Raw genomic sequence first — 20,727 nt, 5'->3', positions numbered from 1 at the left:
GGAGGCTTAATACTTGAGAAAAGAACTTGAATATCATCGTGTTTCGGTTGACTTGAAACATATTCTTCGGTCTTCTTTTGTCCCTCCTCGACGCCATCTTTGTCTTCTTCTTCTTCTTCAGATTGATCTTCTGATTCAGAGCTTGATTCGGGACTTGATTCTACATTACAGTTTCCATTTTGTTTCTCGCTGTCCTCAGAAATAAAAGATATAATCTTTTCCTTCATTGATTCCTGTTTCGCTCCCTGAACATTCAAGGTTTTCGTGTTTGGGTAGAAACACAGAGTTAAAGTGTCGGACTTAATAACATGGAATCCTCCGTTATTGCTCGTAAAAGACCAATTTCCACTAAGTTTAAGGCTTGAATTCGCAAATTCCTTTAAATCTTCGAACTCACCAAGCCATTTGATCCTTTGCTTACCGCGGTCGCTTTCTAGTTTGAGTGGTAAATTTGATTTTAAATCAAATTCGACGAGAGAGTTAAAATCGCGTCCTTCCGCCATGATAGCTAGCGGAGGGATGGAGGGATGGATGGAGGGATGGATGGAGGGATGGATGGAGGGATGGATGGAGGGATGGATGGAGGGATGGATGGAGCGATGGATAGAGGGATGGATGGAGGGATGGATAGGAGGGATGGGATGGGTGGGATGGATGGATGGATGGATGGATGAGCGAATGAGCGAATGAGTGAATGAGTGAATGAGTGAATGAGTGAATGAATGAACGAGAGAGCGAGCGAGCGAACGAACAAACGAAGGTTTACACCACGCCGGGTCAGCTGGCATGAAAAATCGGACATTTAGGTACCGCGATCATGCTGCAAACGGTCAGCGGCATTCTTAAAAAGTATAATGGCGGCTTGCAATAATAATTTTACAGTGGAAAAAGTTTTAGAAGAAGTTTTAGCAGAATCTGGTTCAGAAGGCAGCGAAGAAGAATCACCTAGTCTCGAGGAGGTATTAAGAAGCTCTGTGAAGAATTTTTATCCTCTTAGATCTTCGGTAGATTCATTCAACGCTTTCCAAGACGAAGCTAGCGAAGTACTTAGGGAAGTTTACAGACGCCATCAGGTTGGACTGTTAGACGAACAGGACAAACTCTTGAATAAAACTATCAGTGTAAGACCTGCAATTGCTTCCGAGATCAGTCTGTGGCTTAAGTCCATCAAGAGACGAATGACAGGATCACCGAAAGCCAAAAACTCCTGGTCAATTGAACTAAGACGTGGGTTGCCAAAACAAATATTTACAATCATCATCGAGGCTTGCTCAAAATCTTCTACGAATTTTGGTATAACAGTAGAGTCTTCTGTATTGAAATTCAATCACAAGAAGCGCTTAATTCGTGATTTTTCGAAGTTATCTGGGATCAGCGCTACTGAAGTTAAAGATATGCTGCAAAAGACATTCAAAGGCAGGCGAGAGGGATGCAAAGCAGAACTTTTGGTGAACAGTGAGAAGCCTTTCATTTTAACTTACGATGAAAGAAACTCGAAAATAGTTATCAATTGCCATTATGGATACTGGAATGAACTTGGATATGGTTTTCACGATTAATTCACCAGACTATAATAAGACATTTTATTTTATTTGTTTTGTTGTTTTTTTTCCTTCAAAATACTTCATTATGCAACATAGATTACATTATTATTGTCATCAGTTTATTTGATTTTCTTAGACCAGCCAAGTACAATCTATGTAAGTATATGATCATGTGTAAACACTAGAGTGCTTGCACTAAACCATGAGCAATAATTGTAATCAAATAATACTAATTAATACCAATTTTTGCTTTGTTAAATCAGTTCTCTAGCCATTTAGTAGCATCTAGTAATTGTCCATTATATCTTCTATGTATTATATCCTCTATATACACGTTGGGAAATCGTAAGGTCAAATCAGGCCACGTAAATGTCTCTAGTTTCCAGTCCCGTATAGCGGTGTTACGCGCGGCCATTAGGTTTGTTATTCCTTAACTGGGGTACCTGCTTTTTCTTTGCCCGTTTAAAAGACTGGTGTCTAAATAAAAGTTTTCCCGCCAAGCGAATCGAGTTCTACTGTTTTTGACGTTTATTTTGGTACCAAACTTCATATATTTTGTACTATTTTGATTATAATTTGTTATACACCTTGTTGCTGAAATACAGACGTAACTTCGCATAATCTGAACGGTAAGTGCCTGTCATTTAAGTATATTTTTTGTCTTTATTTTGTGCATTATTCAAAGAAATAAAACCATAGAACCACGGAGCGTTCTTTTGTGTTCGATTCCATCAGGTTGAATCTTTACAATTATTAAATGTAATTGACGAAAAGTTGTCACAAAATTCATGTATTTCAGATCGTGTATCTCCTTCTATATAAGCTTATATGGGCTCTGCGAAACGAAGAGCAAGTCGACGAAAAAGCAAAACATCTCAGAAACTTCGGTTCCCAATTGGAGAATTTGCCCAAAGGAAACAGGATCTAAAAGAAAATTACTTATCAAAATCAAAGGAATTAGCTGCTCTCAGAAAAAAACTAAATCGTATAAAGGAAAAGGTAAGGCTTAAGTTTAATTCAAAGCAGCATGTTGATATTGAAATATAACAATCTGTATCCTAGATAGAGCCAAATAAATAGCTTTTAAGGAGTCCAGAGTTCATTATTTATAAACAAGTGTTTAAAACAAATTAATTTTAAGTTTATATCTTGAGGAATTGGGCCGTAAAAGTTTACATTTTGTAATTGGAATAGATAAAAGGCCTCAATACAGAAATCGAAGGAGAAGGAAGGAAGACCTCAGCGCCAGTATTTGCAGTATCTGAAAGTACTGCTTTTGCTAGGAAGAAGAACCCTACAGAGTTGTCACCAGAAGGAAAGATTCTTAATATCCCCCAGAGAAGCAAGAACAGAAGGCAGTTGGAGACATTATTGGCATCAGTTGAGATCCATGGAGGAACACAAGAGCACAGGCATCCTGAACTGGATGGAATGTTCTCCAGTCTTGATAAATATTGCAATGTTGAAGGTTTTAAGCTGTATATAGGTAGTTCAAAGAAATTAAGAAATGCAAGCATTGATCTTGCAAATGATGCAGGAAAAAGTTTTGAAAAAAGCCAAGACAACATCATTCGTTCATTTTCCCTTCTTTATGCTGGTGGGCAAGTAAGTAAGAGGAAATATGAGCAAGCAAGATCTGCTCTAGGCACTCAATCTATAGGCAGTAAAACCTCTAAGGGATATCTTAGTGGGAAAAGGTTAGGGTATGGTGGGGGAATACATATACCAAGAATTCTTTCCTACAAAGATCTAATGTCTAAGGTAAACAGTATTGACATTGGGGAGCTCATATCAATAAGAGAAACACTGTGCTCTGGTTTGCCAGCTGAACAAAGAGTAGATGGCGTATACAGGAATTTGGAGAACATGCTAATTTGTCTTGCAGAATTTTATCTACAGGTAGACCCTTACAGGAAAGAAGAAGATAGACTTAGATGGTTTGGTGGAAAAAAGGGTGAATTTAAAGTTGCTTTGGGTGGTGATGGGGCACCATTTGGGAAATATGATGAGTCAATGTCTTGGCTTGTGAGTTTTCTGAATGCTGGTCCCAGAATGGCTAGTCCTAATGATAATTTTCTTTTATTTGGGGCTAACTGTAAGGAAACCCATGCTGTTGTGACAAAATTTACAAGGCTGATAACACAGCAGTGTGCTGCAATAGAACTTAAGACATTTACAGTATGTGATCTACAAGTTAAGTTTACTTTTGAATTGATTCCTTCTGATATGAAATTTCTTGCATTTTTGAATGGAGAACTATCTAATTCTGCTACTTATTTTTCAAGTTTTGCTAATGTCTGTTTAAGTGATATTGATTGTTTACAGGGAACATTTGGTACCACATCAGATTGTAAGTGGAAGCCCTGGGAATACAATGAAAGAGTGAAAGTGGCACAAAAGGTAACTGAATATAAAGAAAATTTACCAAATAAATTGGCTTCTTCGACAAAAAGATCAAGAGTCACAAAGTTTATTGCGAACCAAAGGTCTAGGCAAGAATTTAAACCACTTATTGGCAATCTGTGTGACAACGAGGTTTTAGAACCTTTGCACCTGAAGAACAATGTTGTTCAAAAGCTTCATGGTAAGTTGTTAGATTTGGCCCTTAGTACCAGTAATCTCCCACCAGCAATTTCCACTGCATCAGAAATCGAATTTACATAATTAAACTTTATGGTAAATTGCAATGTAAATATCGAGTTTTGGAATTTAATGGAATTTAATCTAAGTAAATTTCGCATTTGGGGTTTAATATGTTTTAAAGCTCAAGTAAATTTCAGATTTAATTGCATTGTTCTTAATCTTAAATTTGATGGTAAATTTAGAAGTAAATTACAAGTAAATTCAAATTAATTTCTATTGTAATTTCCGGATTTAATAGGATTTAATGTTGATATCCAAACGCAAGTAAACTTAATGTTTACTTAAGTTTAATTATGCTATAAACCAGTGGTAAACGTTCAGATCACAAAAGCCATGAAGTTTTGATTTTTTTTGCAAAAAAAAAAAAAAAAAGTCTCACATCGATCACAAGCATCACACAATACCCTAAACTCATACCGGACTGATATACAAATGATTTGCTAAATATTAAAAGAACGTTCCCTTGGCGTAATAGCCAGAAGCTGTTCATGTTTATACAGATGAATTGAAGCTATACATTTGCACCGTATGCGTTGAACTGGGATGAAGCTTGCAGGACCATCGATTTCGTATAAGCTTCTGCACCACAGCTCTACAGGATCGCCACAAAGATTTCTCACGTCGTCGTCTAGAGCCTGAAACCAACTAACTTTTGCAAATAAATGAGGTTTACAAACACCATTGGCATCAGTTATGTTATGCAGCAAATAATATTGTACTCTTCCTGGTCTCGTTCTTGATCGAAGAGCAATGTTTCCATCATACCCGACCCATGATGCCATTATAAGAGAGGATCTTTCACTCTTAGTAAGCTCGGAGCCAAAATTTTCGCCGGCAAAGGAAAATGACTTGTAACGTGAAAATGCTTTTGGTATTTCAACTTGGGCATTTTTGTCTTGTATTTGCGGATACAACAATTTATATGCGGATTTAATGTTGTCGTGCTCCAGAGAAGTAAACAGTTTTATTTGTCTTGGAGGGCGCAGCAGGTAGATGTCAGTGTCGCACTGCCAATCTTTTGGAATGTTCTCGCACGGCAATGCATATTCCACAAAACAAAAAGAACACGTTCTGGATCGATGCTTGTTTCAAAAAGAGATCCTTTTTCTTCTTTTTCTTTTCGAACAATCTTCTCTAAGTCTTTATAAGAGGAATCTTCACAAGATTGTAGGTGAAATACCTGATTATCTCTTAAGAATTTGCGCATCAACTGAATTTCAATAGATCTTTGATTTGTTGAGTATTTTCCTAAAATGCCATTGTACCTTTCAAAACTGAAGCACCAGAAAGAAAAGACAGGACCATAATCAATGATACACTCTTTCAGATGGCAATGCAAATGCATATTGGGTGTAACAACGTCTACGCCATACAAGGTTTCAATTGTTTTGCAGAACTTTAATAAAAGTCTATCTGCTTCTAATACTTCATTTAAACGAATCACGCGAGAAGAGAGCAGACGTGATGCCTGGACAAATATTCGCCAGCACTCCAAGTGTTTTTTCGGCAAAATTCCTTGTAACGCACTTATGCTAAAAAGGTTTGTCCAGCTTCTCCATTGATCTGCTGTGAAGCCTCCAAAACTTGACGCTATTTTTGAAGGAATGCGACCAATGTCACTTGCTACTTCTGCACTGTCTACCCTCTTCTGGATTTCACGGAGTTTGTCTTCCGTTAATATTCCTTTTTCAATCCAAATTTCAATCTTTTTTTTTTTGCAGTCCCAAGATACAAATTATGCATGGGATCTATGATGCAAAATCTAACTGCAGAGAAGTAAGACAAATTATTTAATACAGAACATCGCGTCCCCAATTCACTTTCAAGGTTTGATAGTTTTTCTTGAGTACAGCAGGTTTTAAATTTTTCACACGCATCCCGATGGATTTTGTCTCTCCCCAGTTTTCCCTATCGAAACCGGAATAGTTTCTCTTTCCAAAATCCCCACCAAATACTTTAAAGCACTTTGAACAGCCACGCTTTGCTGAGTGGGACAAAAACCCACAAACTTTTCTTGCGGCAGGCAGATCACATGCCACACAAAGCAACGCTGCTTTGAAAGTATGTATTGCTCCATTTAAGAAAGACTTTGACTGAAATCCTAAGTCCCATAATTCTTCTAATTCTTTAACTAATGGGGCAAGAAAAGGATTTATAGATGTACCTCTATTGATAGATGGTATAATACCCACGAGTATTACGTTCTTGAGCTTGAAGCGCTCTGATCTTGGGAGATTCATGACTGTTAAATATATCACCCCAACAGAATTCGTTCCATGTTTGAAAGGCTGGAAAAAATCAAAGTTTAGCATCAACCCATAGTTGCCAAATTGATTTAGGAAGTTTTTGAAATCCTTCCAGACTTTACCATCTGTGACGTCAGCAAAAACGTCTTCAGGCAGCTTGCGATTTTTCCATTTTTCACAGTCCATTTGAAAAGCACTTGATGACACGCATTTTCGTAGGGAATCGATTACACTTTTATAGCAGTATACTTTACGAGGATAAAAAGACTTCTTTTCCCCTTTCAGCATAACTTCTTTCATTATGTTTTCTCCACATGGACGTCTTCTTGCCGCATGAGGATGACTAGGAAATTTTACATAAGTACACTTAAGGCTTCGTTTCCTTCCTCCAATATCGGTTATTACAGCTTCCTTTAACGTGTACAGTGAATTGCATTTGGGGCATACAGCAAACTTTATGAATTCGTCTCCATCTATCTTAAGAATTTTCCACAATGTATGTATTGAAGAAGGAAATACGGCAGCCAAATTAGCGACAAATGCGCAGTGTTTCCCGAGAATCTTGAAAAGGGCACTTAAAAATTCTAGTAGTAATCTGATAGTGTTATCCGGTATGGCAGATGTTGCTTGCCATACACTTATAAAAAGGCAAATCCATTTCAATAGCCCATGTTCAGCGCATTTTTGTTTTGTATATTGATCTGCTTCTTTCTGATCAGTGTCATTTCTGACTTCTTCTATTTCTTCATCCCATTGTTCGTTTTCGTCATCTAACTCTTCATCGCTCATATGACCGGCTTCGATGGGCAATTCTGCAACGTGACAGCTCGTTCCCGCGCTATTTTGGTTGGTTTGTTCTCCCTTCGAATTATGCGACTCCTCTTGGTGACCATCGACGTCCAGTATTGGGTCATCCGACGTACAAATCAGGCTTTCGTCAGTTTCAACATCGTCATAATCATATAAGTGATGGTCAAATGCAGCGGTGTTTTCAACATTACCTATCTTTGTTGAGCAAAGCCATTTGTCCCCTCCAAAGTAATTTTCTTTTTTATGTTCGATAAAATATCGTGAGGAATATGACTGATCACATCCAGGACAAACAGTTCTGGTTCTTTTACGAGGTCTTTCCATGGCAAGTTGCAGAAAATGAACGAATTTTGACTTGAAATATTGCTTAATAAAGCGTTCCAGGAAAGCATTACAACAAAAATGTTACTAAGAAAATAGACAATGCTGCAGTTTTATCTTGAAATTGATATAAGGTATTGTCAAGAAACTTGACATTAGGTTAATACACTCGAGCAATCAGTCGATAACGACATTGGGTCATTCATACAGGCACATTCCGTCAGTTCACAACCTTGATCAGTCGAGTACAGAAGTTTTGCTTTACCGAGGTCTTGAAAATTCTACCCTTCTTGTCTTTTTCTTACCAAATTTTCGAAAGCTCAACGGATTGCTATGATGGAAAGCTCGTCCGATTTTAGCTCTAGCGAAAAAGAAGATAAAGCTTCAAATCGAAAACTGGCGCCAATTAGAACAACCTTGGGCAACCCGCAGAAGAAAAACTTTCAGAAGAAAAACGTTCAAGAAGAAAATGAAATTTCAAGAGAAGAGGTCAGCAAAGAAGGTAAATCATCGGGAACTTGAAATATTTTTGTTTTAAATAAATGTTCCAGTAGCGCAATATTGCGTTTTCATACCTTTTCAAGGTCAACATAATTATTTTGGCGCCAAAATTTATGATTTTATGTTTACTTCTTACTTTTCCTATTTTTTAAATCACTACCATAAATTATTCTTTCCCTTTGTTTATCTTTAATTTCAAATTTTCGCTATTTATGGAAGAAAGGCTACATTTTTCTATAGAAATGAAATACAGTTCGAACGCGCCAAAACTAGAAAATTTAATTATGCTACAGGGTTTACTAATCTTTCCTTAACCTCAAGTAACACGAAAACTAAACCTTTAATCTGTATGAATTAGGGAATATGTGCAATTTTCAATTTTGCTTTGTTCATCTTTAATTTCAATTTTTTGCTAGTTAATGAAAGGTTACATTTTTCTACAGAAATGAAATACCTTTCGATCGCGCCAAAACTAATATATTTACTATGCTACAGGGTTTACTAATGATTCCTTAACCTCATGCATGTATTATGAAACATAAACCTATAATCTGTATGAAATAGAAAATATACACAATTTTCTGGGACTCTGTGATCACAAGGTGATCGAAATTTCATGAATTAATTGTACAACCTAAAAACCAACATGCATAAATTATGTATAAGTTATGTCCGCAGAATTATGACGTAATGAACGATATCCAATTACGTAGGCATTTATCATATTGAAATACTTTAAATCGTGTAGCTTGATTTTTAATACCCTAATGAATGTCTCGAAAAAAGTTCTTACGTGTTTTTGAATTTATTTTCAGCAGTGACGCCAGATATGAATATTCTTCAACAAATTTTTAAAAACCAGCAAACTATAATTGCCCAGAACAAAGAAATTTTGGAGCTTCAAAATAAAGAAGAGGAAATAGAAAGGGCGAAAAAGATCCAAGTTCCAAATGAAATAAGAGTAAGTTTTGTTCTGTTGAACACATCTTAGAAACAATGCTATTGGGATTAACATCGTTTAATTTTTTATTTATACAGGAAGCAGTGAGATCTGCCTACAGAGATCTTGTAAAAAACGTGGAGGAAGAAGAAGAAAACGATTTGGCACTGTGGAATTTTGATAAAGGGTGTGTTAACAAAATTGAGTACATCATTCATTCATTCATTCATTCATTCATCCATCCATCCATCCATCCATCCATTCATTCATTCATTCATTCGTCCGTTTGTTTGTTCATCGTGCAATTCAATAAATCTCGGACTGCTTTTCTTTAGACGTAAAGATGCAAGCAACGCGAAGACTAGTGTAGAGATTATGAAGATAGTGAAAGGGTGGTATCCAAATGCGCCAAGAGGATCCATTAGAGGTTGGTGTTGCAGTGATATCGTACAATAAAAGTAAAAGAAAAGTGTAATTGTTTGAAGCGAAATTATATTTATAGATACCATTTTTATTGTCTCTCAGTGGCTACGCAAAGGTATTACACTTCTCTCTATGAAGCGCACATAAAGAAGAAGAAAAATCAATTTCATAACCACGTGTCACGCCAAAGGAAATATGAACGTAGAAAAAGGGTAAGTGCAGACTTGCTGACCTTTTATCATCAAAACAATAGGCGATATCATGATTGGCACGTGAATTCAGTAATATCTTTGTCGAGTTCAAAACATCGAAAATGTAAAATCTGCACAGAAATTAACGTACGTTTAATTTCATATTGACTGTGCATTGCAAATGTTATCAGAGGATAATTATATCATTTTACAAAATACCTTTCGGTCTCAACTTTGCTATGTTTTATGTTGGAACCCGACAATGTATGCTATTCTTTATACGAAGTAATCGAGCACATGATTTATTTTCGTTTTAATTCAATATTTCAGAAATTGGCCGCACGCAAGAAAATCTTGATGTCAACAAGTAGAATTGACGACAAAGAAAGAAAGAAGCATTTGCGAGTAATGAATCTGGACTTTATGAGTTCAGAACACTCCGACGACGAGGACAACTCTCTAGTGATAGTTCCTCTAGAATGGCGCTCAGATGAGCTGACTTCAATGCTTAGGGCATTAGATAAGAAGCATTTAGACAGCTTATCTAGAAGGTCAAAGCGAATGGCTCTGAAGAGGTTTGAAGCCAATGAGCCCTCCTCAAGGCCTGTACCCAAATCATTTCCTTCTTGGGCTGTAAAGAAGGAATTTTATGAAAATAAAGAGCACTTGCTAAAGATCGGCAAGAAAAACAAAAAACATCAAGTTTCTTGACTTTTTCTGAAGAAAATCATGCTGTTTTGTTAAGGCAGGATCACTTGAATCGTTTATTAATTATTGGGAACGTTAAAAAATCTGTTATGTTACTTGTATCAGAAATTACTCTCCTAATAAATATTTAAAAAAAATAAAGATAATACGTTGTATTGTTATATTCATTTGAAAAAAAAAACATTTTGGTATGGCAAATTTCAAAATTTGGTATAGTTCCGCTAGCTTAATGAGCCAAAAACGGGAACTTTACTATAAGGAATTAATGCACCTTAAGTGTATGGAAAATTTCAAATTTGATATTTTATTTACGTGCATTTAAGGGGACCAAAAAGGCCAACTTTACTGTACCAATTAATACACTTTACGAGACTGGAAAATTTCAAATTTAATGTAATATTTACGTAAATTTCATAGCGATGTAAAGATCATATTTCCTATATGATTTAATTCCGTTTTCATACCATAGTAAAGTGCGCGTTTACTAAATTTACTGTACAGCAAATTTCGAAGTAAACTTTGAATTTACAATGCAAAAAAAAACTAATGTAAATCAACATAAATTTGGTCTTTACTGAACGTTTCCTTGTAATTTCCTGCAAGCGTAAATCTGTTTTTTCTCCCAGTGTTCTTCCCTGTCAGAGATACCCCAGAGTCCCATTAGGAGATATATTGAGGCAATGGAGGTGGAAGTCAAGGCGACAAGGCTGAAAAAACAGCTGGTTAAGTGGCTGATTGAGGAAAGAACAAAGGACAAGGAATTTTCTTACCGGTTTACTGGTAAGGATTCAAGACTAATATTGCATGGCTTCATGTATTTAGTTAATGCTTTAAGAGGTAACAGCACAAATCCAGTATTACTAACAAAGCTTCTTGTCATTGTATTTATTGCTATTAATTTAAGAGATTCTGCAGCACTTTTTTCTATGTATCATTTTTCAAACCAGAAGCTTCAGCAACTACATAAATGTACACATGACTACTTTATTGCCATTGTTCTTTTTGGTGATGTACCTTCCCCCAGCGAGTGGAGTATAGGTAAGTTAGTTGCTACCCATACACAGTGGATGTTTGAAAGGTATGGTGTTGGTCTTGGCATTAACACTATGCAGGGAAGGGAAGCAAAACATGTTCAAATTGCAAGTTATGCAAAGCACAGTCACTTTAAAAACAGATGGGTTTTAGTATTCAGACATGATTTTATCAGTAAAATTTGGTTACCATTACTACAACCATCACTCTTAAATTATCAACAGAGACAAGAGAGTCTGGTTCCTGACAGAGTAAGTCAGGAAAATTCTCTCAGTTGCCACTGTGGATTTCTTAAACAGGAGTCTAGGGAGAAGTGCTTTTACTGTGATCACGAAATAATGATAGAAATTGTCAAATCTGTGGAAAACTGTAAACTTACTTCAAGGTTAGCTCATATTTTAAGATAAAGGTAAGTGAGTTTTATTACTTCTAGACTATGCTCTATAAGAATAAATCACGAATTGATGATTTAGAATATAGATATATATCTTTTATAGCTGCATAATTAAATATTTACAGTGTAGATGTTTTATCAATAATCAAATAATTATTATTTTACTGTAAAATGTTACTCTAATACTTTATAGAATGGTTTTACTTAACCCGTGAAACAAAAAATGCTTATAAATATGTAATAATCAAAATATCACTAGAGAAAACAATGGAAGTAAGATCTTTTAACCTCTATAAGTCTACTAACTACTTCACAGGTTAAGTAAAACCACTCTTTGTGTATATATTTGCATACATATAGAGGATATTACATAGCTGCTTGGAGATAGGAATTTTATCTTCTCGTGTTCAATTTAGATATCTCACGAGTGAGCGTGAGCCCAGATCTTTTCAACACGAGAAGATAAAATTCCTATCTCCAAGCGGCCATGTAATATTCTGTTTATCATATAATAATCAATGAAGTATGTTTTGGCTTTTTCAGGCAATTCTTTCCGTGTATTTTTGAATAGCCATCGCAATGGTGTTATTTTCAGCAGCAGTAAGTGTGACTCGCGATTGACGTCGTATATTTGCGGGTTTAACCCGCGGAATTCCGAACGCGTCCGCATTTTAACAATTTCTCAATAATTGTTAAATGCTCCCGATTTTGGCGCGTATTTGCACTTACTGCTGCTGTAGTAATACTTCTAACAGTGCTTTTGATACACTAGGATATAGACGAAAACTAACTAGAAAAAGGTTGCTAAAAACTAACGATTTGAGGAGAGAAAAAGGAAATACTTCTAACAGTGCTTTTAATACACTAGGATATAAACGAAAACTAACAATTTGAGGAGAGAAAAAGGTTGCTAAAAACTAACGATTTGAGGAGAGAAAAAGGTTCCAAAAACTAACGATTTGAGGAGAGAAAAAGGTTCCAAACAGTGTCTAAATAACACCTTAGATATAATGGACAACATTCCAAAGATCAAGAATAAGACTGTTAGGCGTTTACGAACGCGCGTTTTGAACAATCTAGATTGTGATTTCGCCTTTACGACTTACGCAGAAGGCGAATTAGAATACATAATGGACGAAGAAAGAGCAGAACATATTCTAAACCTTATGCCGGAAGGCGACTATCGTTTGGAGTTAACTTTCATAAAGTATTCTGACGGAGAATGGCACATCGAAAAAGGACGTAGACCAATAAAGGCCAGCGGTAAGAAATCCTTGTTCATCTTGAACGAAGATACGCCGCCAGGAGCGCTAATAGGAATCGACAGCCTCTTCTACGAGGTTGCTTACCCTGTCTCCGTGGTCATTTATGCTGCGTACCTTTTGAGAGAGCCTAATCCAAAGAAGCTACAACCAATGCGACATCCTGGAAACTGTGTGGCCAAATTGGTCCGCGAATTCTTCAAAGATGCCGCAAGGGGCGGTAAGTTAACCCAGCAAAGAAAGGACGCCATAAGAAAGTGGGAAGATGCCACCCGCAGAGCAGGAGGCACCATAGAAAACATAAAGAAGTTAGAAAAACTCTTAGAAAGGCGTATTTGGGTGAAAGATATCACCGACGGCTTCATTTACCCCGGGACGCACAAGTACGGCGGCCGTGGAGGTCCTATTGTGATATACCAACACAATGGGCACGCGTGGAGGGACGTAAAGTTCCCCCGCAGGAAAGAAGTCAAGGTGTATAAAAATTACCCACTGCCTGATTTGCTGAAAGAGAATTCAGTTTGGTTAATGGACGAGGATGGTAAGCAGTTTATCACGCAGGATGGAACTTTATACAGGCCGGAATTAGAACACCAGAAAATACTAAGCGTCTGTGAAGATTTAGGAGAAGATCTTTCCAACGAAGCTATGACCACAAGGTCTTTAGACTTCCTGGCCGCTAAAAAGAGAAATGGTTGGGGTCCAACGCCTAAAGATATGGAAATACACAAAGCATGCGTAGAACACGGTCACGGAGGATTGTGGAACATGGAATACGACCAAGATGATTACGTTTCTTTAGATATGAAACATTGTTACCCTGCCAGTTTCAAAGGCCAAGGAGATTGTAAACCTTATTATGACCGTTATGGGCATCCATCTTCGCAATTCTTCCGTGTGTCCCTAGGCGGGCATTATGATGCGCCTGCGACAGGATTTGTCCGTTTGACCAGCTGGAGCTTAAAAGAAGGATTACATCCTATAATTTACGCCTGGTATGGTAAGCATTTGCAGGAGAAAGAATGGATTCCTGTTCCTTTGTTAAAGTTCTTAGAAGAGAAAGAACTCTTAATTTACACGGCGCATGAAGCAATATTAGCGCATTCCTCCTACACGAAATGGTTACCTAAAGACAACGCAACCGCCAGAATAGTAATAGGAAAGTTCACACAGGGCGCAAAAGAAGGGGATAAATACCTACAACGCCGTTTGGTTACCGACGCCGCAGAATTAGAATTCTTGGTAAAGCGTGCGCATGAAGAAGGAACTATGGTAAGCGTGGAGAACTGGCAGTACCTTTTAGGCGACAAAACTTACGATTGGAATGCTTTATGCTATTACCAGGATTACAGGCCGCAATATTACCACCTACGTGCTAGCATGTTAGCTTACGCGCACATTAATTTGTTAACAATGCTTCTCCGCTTCGACAAAGAAGATATTCCACGTGTTGCCACTGATTCTTTGTACGTCAAACCGGAAGTGTTGGAAAAGGTAAGGGAATATTACACCGATGACGAGATAGCAGAAAGTGGGCAGTGGCGCATAAAAGATGAAGAGATAAGATCATGGCGGCGAAGAGTGACTTATGACCAAAACCACGCGCATGGAAGGACAGAACCAACTGAAGAGATTTACCCAACGGTTAAGGATCCATTATCTTACAACGCCATGTCTTACATTTACGGCGCGGGAGGAAGTGGTAAAACCACCAGAGTTCTTAGCCTTTTCCCGGGCATCAAGGTGCTCACACCAACGCACCGCCTGGAACGCGAGCTCCCGAATGCACAAACGTATCATAGCTTTTTCCGATGGAACGGTCAAAAGTGGGTTCCTGAGGCGGTCGAAGTTCCTCCCATAATTCTTTGGGACGAAGTTTGTACGGTGCCGCTGCATTTGCTTAAAGAGTTCGTAGCATTCTTGAAAGGCAAGTGTCAGGTAATATTCGCAGGCGATCCTTGCCAACCGCCTCCTATAGGCGGCCAAATGCCGCATAAATGGCTCATGGAAACGGTAAACTACGTAGACGAAGCCAACGAAGACTATCGTAGCAAAGATCATATACGTCACTTTAAGAAAGAACTTCGCGGCCTTAACGACGAGAAGCAAAGCAAAGTACTACGTAAAAGAGTCAAAGCGCATTCTTACGAAGAGTTCTTAGCCGCTTGGTGTCCTACCGACGTTGTTCTTTCCAGCCGCCGCGCCAGTCAAGCCAGGATAGAAAAGGACCTGCTGCAAATACATCGCCACAAATTCCCTAAAGAGTTAGTGCCCGTTTGTTACCGGCCGCGAGATACCCGGGCGCAAAAGAAGGACGTTACCATACCAGGCACAAAGAAGGTAATAAAGAACGCTGTAACCCACGATAAAGCGTGGGTGTCTTTAGAAAAGGTCGAAAAAATAACCAGCCACCCGGATTGGAGGCTTGGTTATTGCATGACAGTCCACAGCGCGCAGGGGCTTACCATAAAAGAAACGCTGTGGATCATAGACCAGCGGCTGTGTTGGAGCAACCTTATCTACACCGCCGTAAGCCGTGTGGAGTATGCCAAACAGTTAAAAAGAGCCTGGGGGCCGCAACTGCGTTACGACCGCACCCCAGAAGACGTAGCAAAGGAGAACATTGCCAAGAAACTCCTTCGCTACAAGCGGCACGACGAAGAAAAAGATATGACGTTCGACCTATGCGTGGACGACGTCTATGAGAAAGGGGCAAGGTGTGCCAAATGTAACATACCTCTACTACGGAGGTTTGACCCAAATGACGATCAGCAGTTCTCCGTGGATCGTATCAACAACAAACGCGGGCATTGCAGAGGCAACGTAAGGTTGACATGCCTAGAGTGTAATCGGGCGCGCGGTGCTGTGCTACTTTGAAGGGCAGCTAGCACTACTCTGAGTCTTTGGGGACTATGAGCAACTCTTCCTTGACGAATCCGCGACTTGGGCCATCCAGGTTGCCCTTCCTTGGTGACGGACTTCGAAATCTCATACGTTTCCAGGGACCAGTTAGGATCCGTGGCTCTCTTACTGCCACCTTCGAGTTCCCCCGGCTGATAGAGGTATCTGACCACTATGTTGCGGGGGAGCTTTTTTTCCTTCAGTCCGACCGCCCTCGAACTTCTGACGTAGGACTTGTGTTCCACGTGTTTCTTTTTTATGGCATCCCTGGGTTTCACTCCCGTAGCCCTGGCCGCCTCGTTGTTCAAAGCCGCGACGACCTGGGGGAGCCTCTGAGTCCATTCCCTGTTGCGTTTGGAGGGATCTTCCTGCTCTTTCCAATACTGGTACCCAAAGAGACGCTCGGCCAGGGTCTTATTAAATCTTTCGACAATGCTCTGACCCCTGTGGTACTCAGCTTCGGCTCTCCTAATCTTAGTGTCGTGGTCTTTCAGGGTCTTAGTAACCACGCCCATGAACTCTGTCCCCGCATCCACTTGCAGCAGCTTGGGCCATTTCAAGACGCGCTTATAAATCCTACCTAGGGCTTCTGCGACTTCTCCAGAATCCTTGCTGGTTATGGGTTCGGCGTCCTTGTATCTGCTTGCGATATCGACTACGGTCAAAGCGTACCTATAGGTCTTTCTTCTCACCTTGTCGTGCGGTAAGAAAAGCAAATCCGCCTGATGAACTTCGTTGGGGGTATTTACGGTGAAGCTGGGCCTGGGAATGTACTTGGGCACGGGAAGATAAACCTGCCAGATGGTTTGTTTTCTTAGCCAGTTCTTAGCCGTTTCTTCTGATACCCTGGCCGCGGTCGCGAGTTTCTTGATGGCCGACGCTCCTCTCCAATAGCCTTCAGGTCCATAGTAAATCCTTTTGAGTTTGTCCTCTGTTCGACCCATTATATGAATTCCAGGACGAGATTGATCTTTCGCCCGTTGAAATCCACCGTCTTTCCGTCCACCTTAATGGTGATGTTTATGCTTTCTACCAAATTAGACAAATCATAGCTCAAAGAAATGGGGGTGTATTCTACTGGGTCAAATGGATTACCTTTGGGTAGAAACTTGGACATAAGAGAAGACTTTTCTCCATTGCTGTAACTATGAACCAAGTCGCAATAGACTTCATAAGAGGATGCGACTTTCCATTTCACATCATATGTACTGCCGCTATTTATCGTGGTACTAGTAAGACCCAGGAGTTCTACCAATGAACTGTCCTTTAGATTGGCGCTCCCATTATTTTTCTTGAATTTCATTTCATGGGGTAATCTTGTGGTAAGAGTATATCCATGCTTTGCTAGCTCCTTAGCCAGTGTTATGGGGGTGTAATGGGAATCTGGTATTTTTGGTTTGGTGGAAGTCACGACGACAAAGCCGCCAATCAAATTATACCAAGAATTGTACAAAGAGCAACTAACCAACCGAACCTTATGGGCTTTGATGGGAGGATTCAGATAAGTGGTAAAGTCATTCTTGTCGCTTTCCAAAAAGACGATTATATTAGATACGCCAAAGCCACGCCTCCCGCCAGCCCTGCGACTCCTACGAAGACCAACTCATTGTTTTTTTGTTTCTTAGAAGGCTGGTAGTAATTCTTAAACTGAGGCTTTCTTAACCTAAAGTCGGGGTGTGCTTGCGCATAGAGCTTAAAGGCGTAGTCTGTATTTTCGAAGTTCTTGTCTGCCTGCATTTTGTCTTGGTAGTTCTTGTCCAACCAATCCCTGTAAGCTTGTCTTTTTTCATTCCAAGCTGCCACGTCTCGCTGATATTTCTCCAGCGCTAAGTCGTGTCTCTTCCTCTCAGCGGCCAAATCTCCGCTTTTGTCGCCTCTGACTAATCTATCCAAATACTGACCACCATAATTAGCTCCAGTGAATGCTAAAGCTGCAATAACTCCACCTACGACCACGCTAGCCATTTATATATTGGGCAGGTACTTTTCCTTCCTCAGGTAATCCTTTAACGCGATAGCCCCGGCCATGGCAGCGGTCATCTTAGCAAAGTTAGCGAAGCTCTTGCTTGGGTCTTCAGTAAAGTCTTCTTTGAGCACTTTCTTACCTACCCAACCAATACCCGCAACGATGGAAGTAACAATAGCCGCTTCTTCAACAGTTTTCAACAACGCGGTTGACATTATATTACAAAGCGAGAAGGTTATCACTCCATTTCAGGGATTTTGCTTTTTCTAACAGCCGGTTCCACAGGTGCGTGCACGGGTGCGTGATATGTTGGTGGCACATGCACGGGTTCTACTTTTGGCTTCGTAGCCCGCCATTGTAAGTAGAGGCTGCCTGCTGCTATAGCAACTCCCAACGCGCCGATGACGTACCCAGGATTAATAAAGGATTCCTCTTCTTTCTCTTCTACCTTTTCTTCTTTTTTGGCTTTGTTCTTCCTGTTCATCTCTGCGAGCTTCTTCCCCGCGGCAACTCTGCCTGGAGATTTAGCCTTGGTAATCTTTTGCTCGGGTTGCTCTACCTTCGACTCTGGTTCACTCATTTATATCTAAGGACTTGAAGGACTTGATAAGTACTTGAGAATGACTTAAGGACGACTTGGAAATAACCTGGGCGCGACCTGACTAAGTACTTAAGGACGACTTGACTAAGTACTTAGGGACGACTTGATTAAGTACTTGAGGCGACTTGATCATCAGCAAGTGCCGCCTGGAAGACCTTTTCGACTTCTCTGTCCTTCTTGAAGTCCTTCCAAGAGGCACCAAAGGTGCCCGCAAGTTCTTTCAAGTCGACGTGCTGAGCTACGTGAAGTGCCGCAGAGGCGACTGCCATTAACTTACCGCACTTCAAAGACAACCACCCACAGGTTATCTTAAGTTCTTGGGCGATGACATAGTCCTCGCTTATGTCCTTCCGCAGTTGCTCCACGTCGTCTATGGGCAGTGCAAGTCCAAGCAATTTAGTCGCAAGTCGGATAGCGGAGTCTGCTACGGCGTCCGTGGTCTTGCAAGGGCGGCCTCGTACCTCTTATGGAACTTTTTGACTTCCTCTTCTGACAACTTATTAACCTGCTCCTGGGTAAGTTCCTTGCCTATCATTTCTTTGCACTTCCCAGAAGACACAAGGATGTTAAGTTGTTCCTTGAGGTTACTTTCATCTAACTGTGTGGGGACTTCATCTAAGAGCTGCTCAATATCCATATACATTAGGAGTTAAAGATCGGAGATCTTTATGGAATACGGAAACCTCAAAGAGAAGATCATCTTGGAATGTTGGTGCGTCTTTAGATGCCGCATGTATTCATGCAACTGTTCCTTGCTTATCTCACCGCCGTAGTCGCTTAAGATGGTTTCCAGGTCACTCCGACTCGGAGTATAAAATACGACAAGTGAACCTATGTTTTCCCTGAAGGGCTTAGAGACGCTGGTAAGCTGCTGGGAAAGCAACCAAACGCTAATATTGTCATGTCTACCGCTGAAAGCGAGCTTCACTAATTCGGAAGTGCGTCTTTTTACGTCGTCCCCGCAGGCGATGTCATCCAATATGAGGAAACTTAAGATGGCTGGATAACTCATTAGGATCTAAGATATCTACGAAGAAGTCGTCATCTTTCACTCCTATGCCTTCCCCGGTGCGGTTATTCACGTAGGTGGGGCATAATAGCACGATATAGTCGAAGCGGTATCTAAAGGGTCCTAATAGCTGCTCCACGATGAATTGGGTCTTTCCGCAGCCGGTGGGTCCTACTATCAGAGCGTTACAAGGCATGTGATCTGGGTTCATTTATATCTAATGAACCCCATTTATATATAATGGAGCCCGTGGAAGCAGTCAAAGCGATGGTTAACGTCGTCAAAGAGAGGTCAGACCTGGAGAGGACGGTCGAAATGCAAAGGGAGGAGATAGACCGGTTAAAAGAGCGCGTGCAGGAATTGTACGATGAAATGTGTGGTTTGAAGCGCGCGGAAAGGTTTGGTGCGCTGATAACTATGGCGGGCTGGGCAAAAGAAAGCGTGCAGGACTTCATGCGGTATCCCTTATAAGGCTTAGATAACATATGGATATAATGAAGTGCGAGCAATGTAAAAGGGGTTTTAGCAGCAAGCAAAGATTGCAATATCACGTCGAAAGACGGGTATGCAGTAAGGAAGTAAACGTCACTGTTTGCGAAGACTGTAATAAGCAGTTCAGCAGTGCGCAGGCTTTGGGGTACCATCGTAATAAAAGGGTTTGTTTAAAGAATGTATGCGTGCGCTGCGACGAGAACGTTACCGACGCATGGCACCGACACAGATGCCTCGGCAATTACGACTTGATCGGCGTAGCATGCCTCAAACACGGTGACGTTGCCGCCCGATGTTGTCCGGTAGACACCACAAAGGAGTTAACGCGCCGCAAGAAGGAAATTGATGAGCGCTTTGCGGAGTTTGACCGCGTCGAAGGTGTAAGGTGGGAGAACAGGGAATATTGGGAGGCCAACTGCGATCGCTGCGGCTGTCAAAGAAGTGACCAACATATTTGGCAGTGTTTGTATGAGGGTCAAGGCGGTTTTAAAGAGTACTTAGATCGATTTGATGCTTGGCATGCCAGTAATGAGGCGGCCAAGAAAGCCCGTAAGGGATAAAAAAAGAAATAACGAAGGTCTTGGTTTGCGCAAAGAGTCTCAAATCCTGATCTTATTTTTTATGTTGTTTGTTAACAATCAACAAGAATAATAGAGACCCCTTTTAAAGGGTCTTGCAGTATATGATAGCCGCATTTCTTGGAGGATTCCTAATCGCCCTTTCAATATATGGACTGTATCGTT

The 20,727-nt window shown here is 40.1% G+C and overlaps 2 protein-coding genes across 2 annotated transcripts; both read left to right on the top strand.

Moving 5' to 3' along the window:
• The first annotated feature begins 1,880 nt into the window (after positions 1 to 1,880).
• Positions 1,881 to 11,820, top strand: LOC116289192 (uncharacterized). The gene is made up of 5 exons (XM_089034107.1): positions 1,881 to 2,173; positions 2,344 to 2,543; positions 2,739 to 4,128; positions 4,426 to 4,451; positions 10,954 to 11,820. Exons 2-5 carry the CDS (start codon positions 2,373 to 2,375, stop codon positions 11,764 to 11,766), a joined length of 2,400 nt encoding a protein of 799 aa, XP_088890233.1. The 5' UTR covers positions 1,881 to 2,173; positions 2,344 to 2,372; the 3' UTR covers positions 11,767 to 11,820.
• On the top strand, positions 9,357 to 10,366 carry LOC148909370 (uncharacterized). The gene is made up of 3 exons (XM_089034672.1): positions 9,357 to 9,432; positions 9,531 to 9,640; positions 9,950 to 10,366. Exons 1-3 carry the CDS (start codon positions 9,381 to 9,383, stop codon positions 10,328 to 10,330), a joined length of 543 nt encoding a protein of 180 aa, XP_088890798.1. The 5' UTR covers positions 9,357 to 9,380; the 3' UTR covers positions 10,331 to 10,366.
• Positions 11,821 to 20,727: the final 8,907 nt, after the last annotated feature.

The sequence above is a fragment of the Actinia tenebrosa genome, unplaced genomic scaffold (genome assembly GCF_029948245.1).
Source record: "Actinia tenebrosa isolate PJP-AT-01 unplaced genomic scaffold, QUT_ActTen_1.0 PGA_scaffold2__45_contigs__length_23673736, whole genome shotgun sequence".
NCBI classification, from domain to species: domain Eukaryota; kingdom Metazoa; phylum Cnidaria; class Anthozoa; order Actiniaria; family Actiniidae; genus Actinia; species Actinia tenebrosa.
Note: the sequence above shows the minus strand (reverse complement) of the source record. Positions and strands in the feature narration are given on the sequence as shown.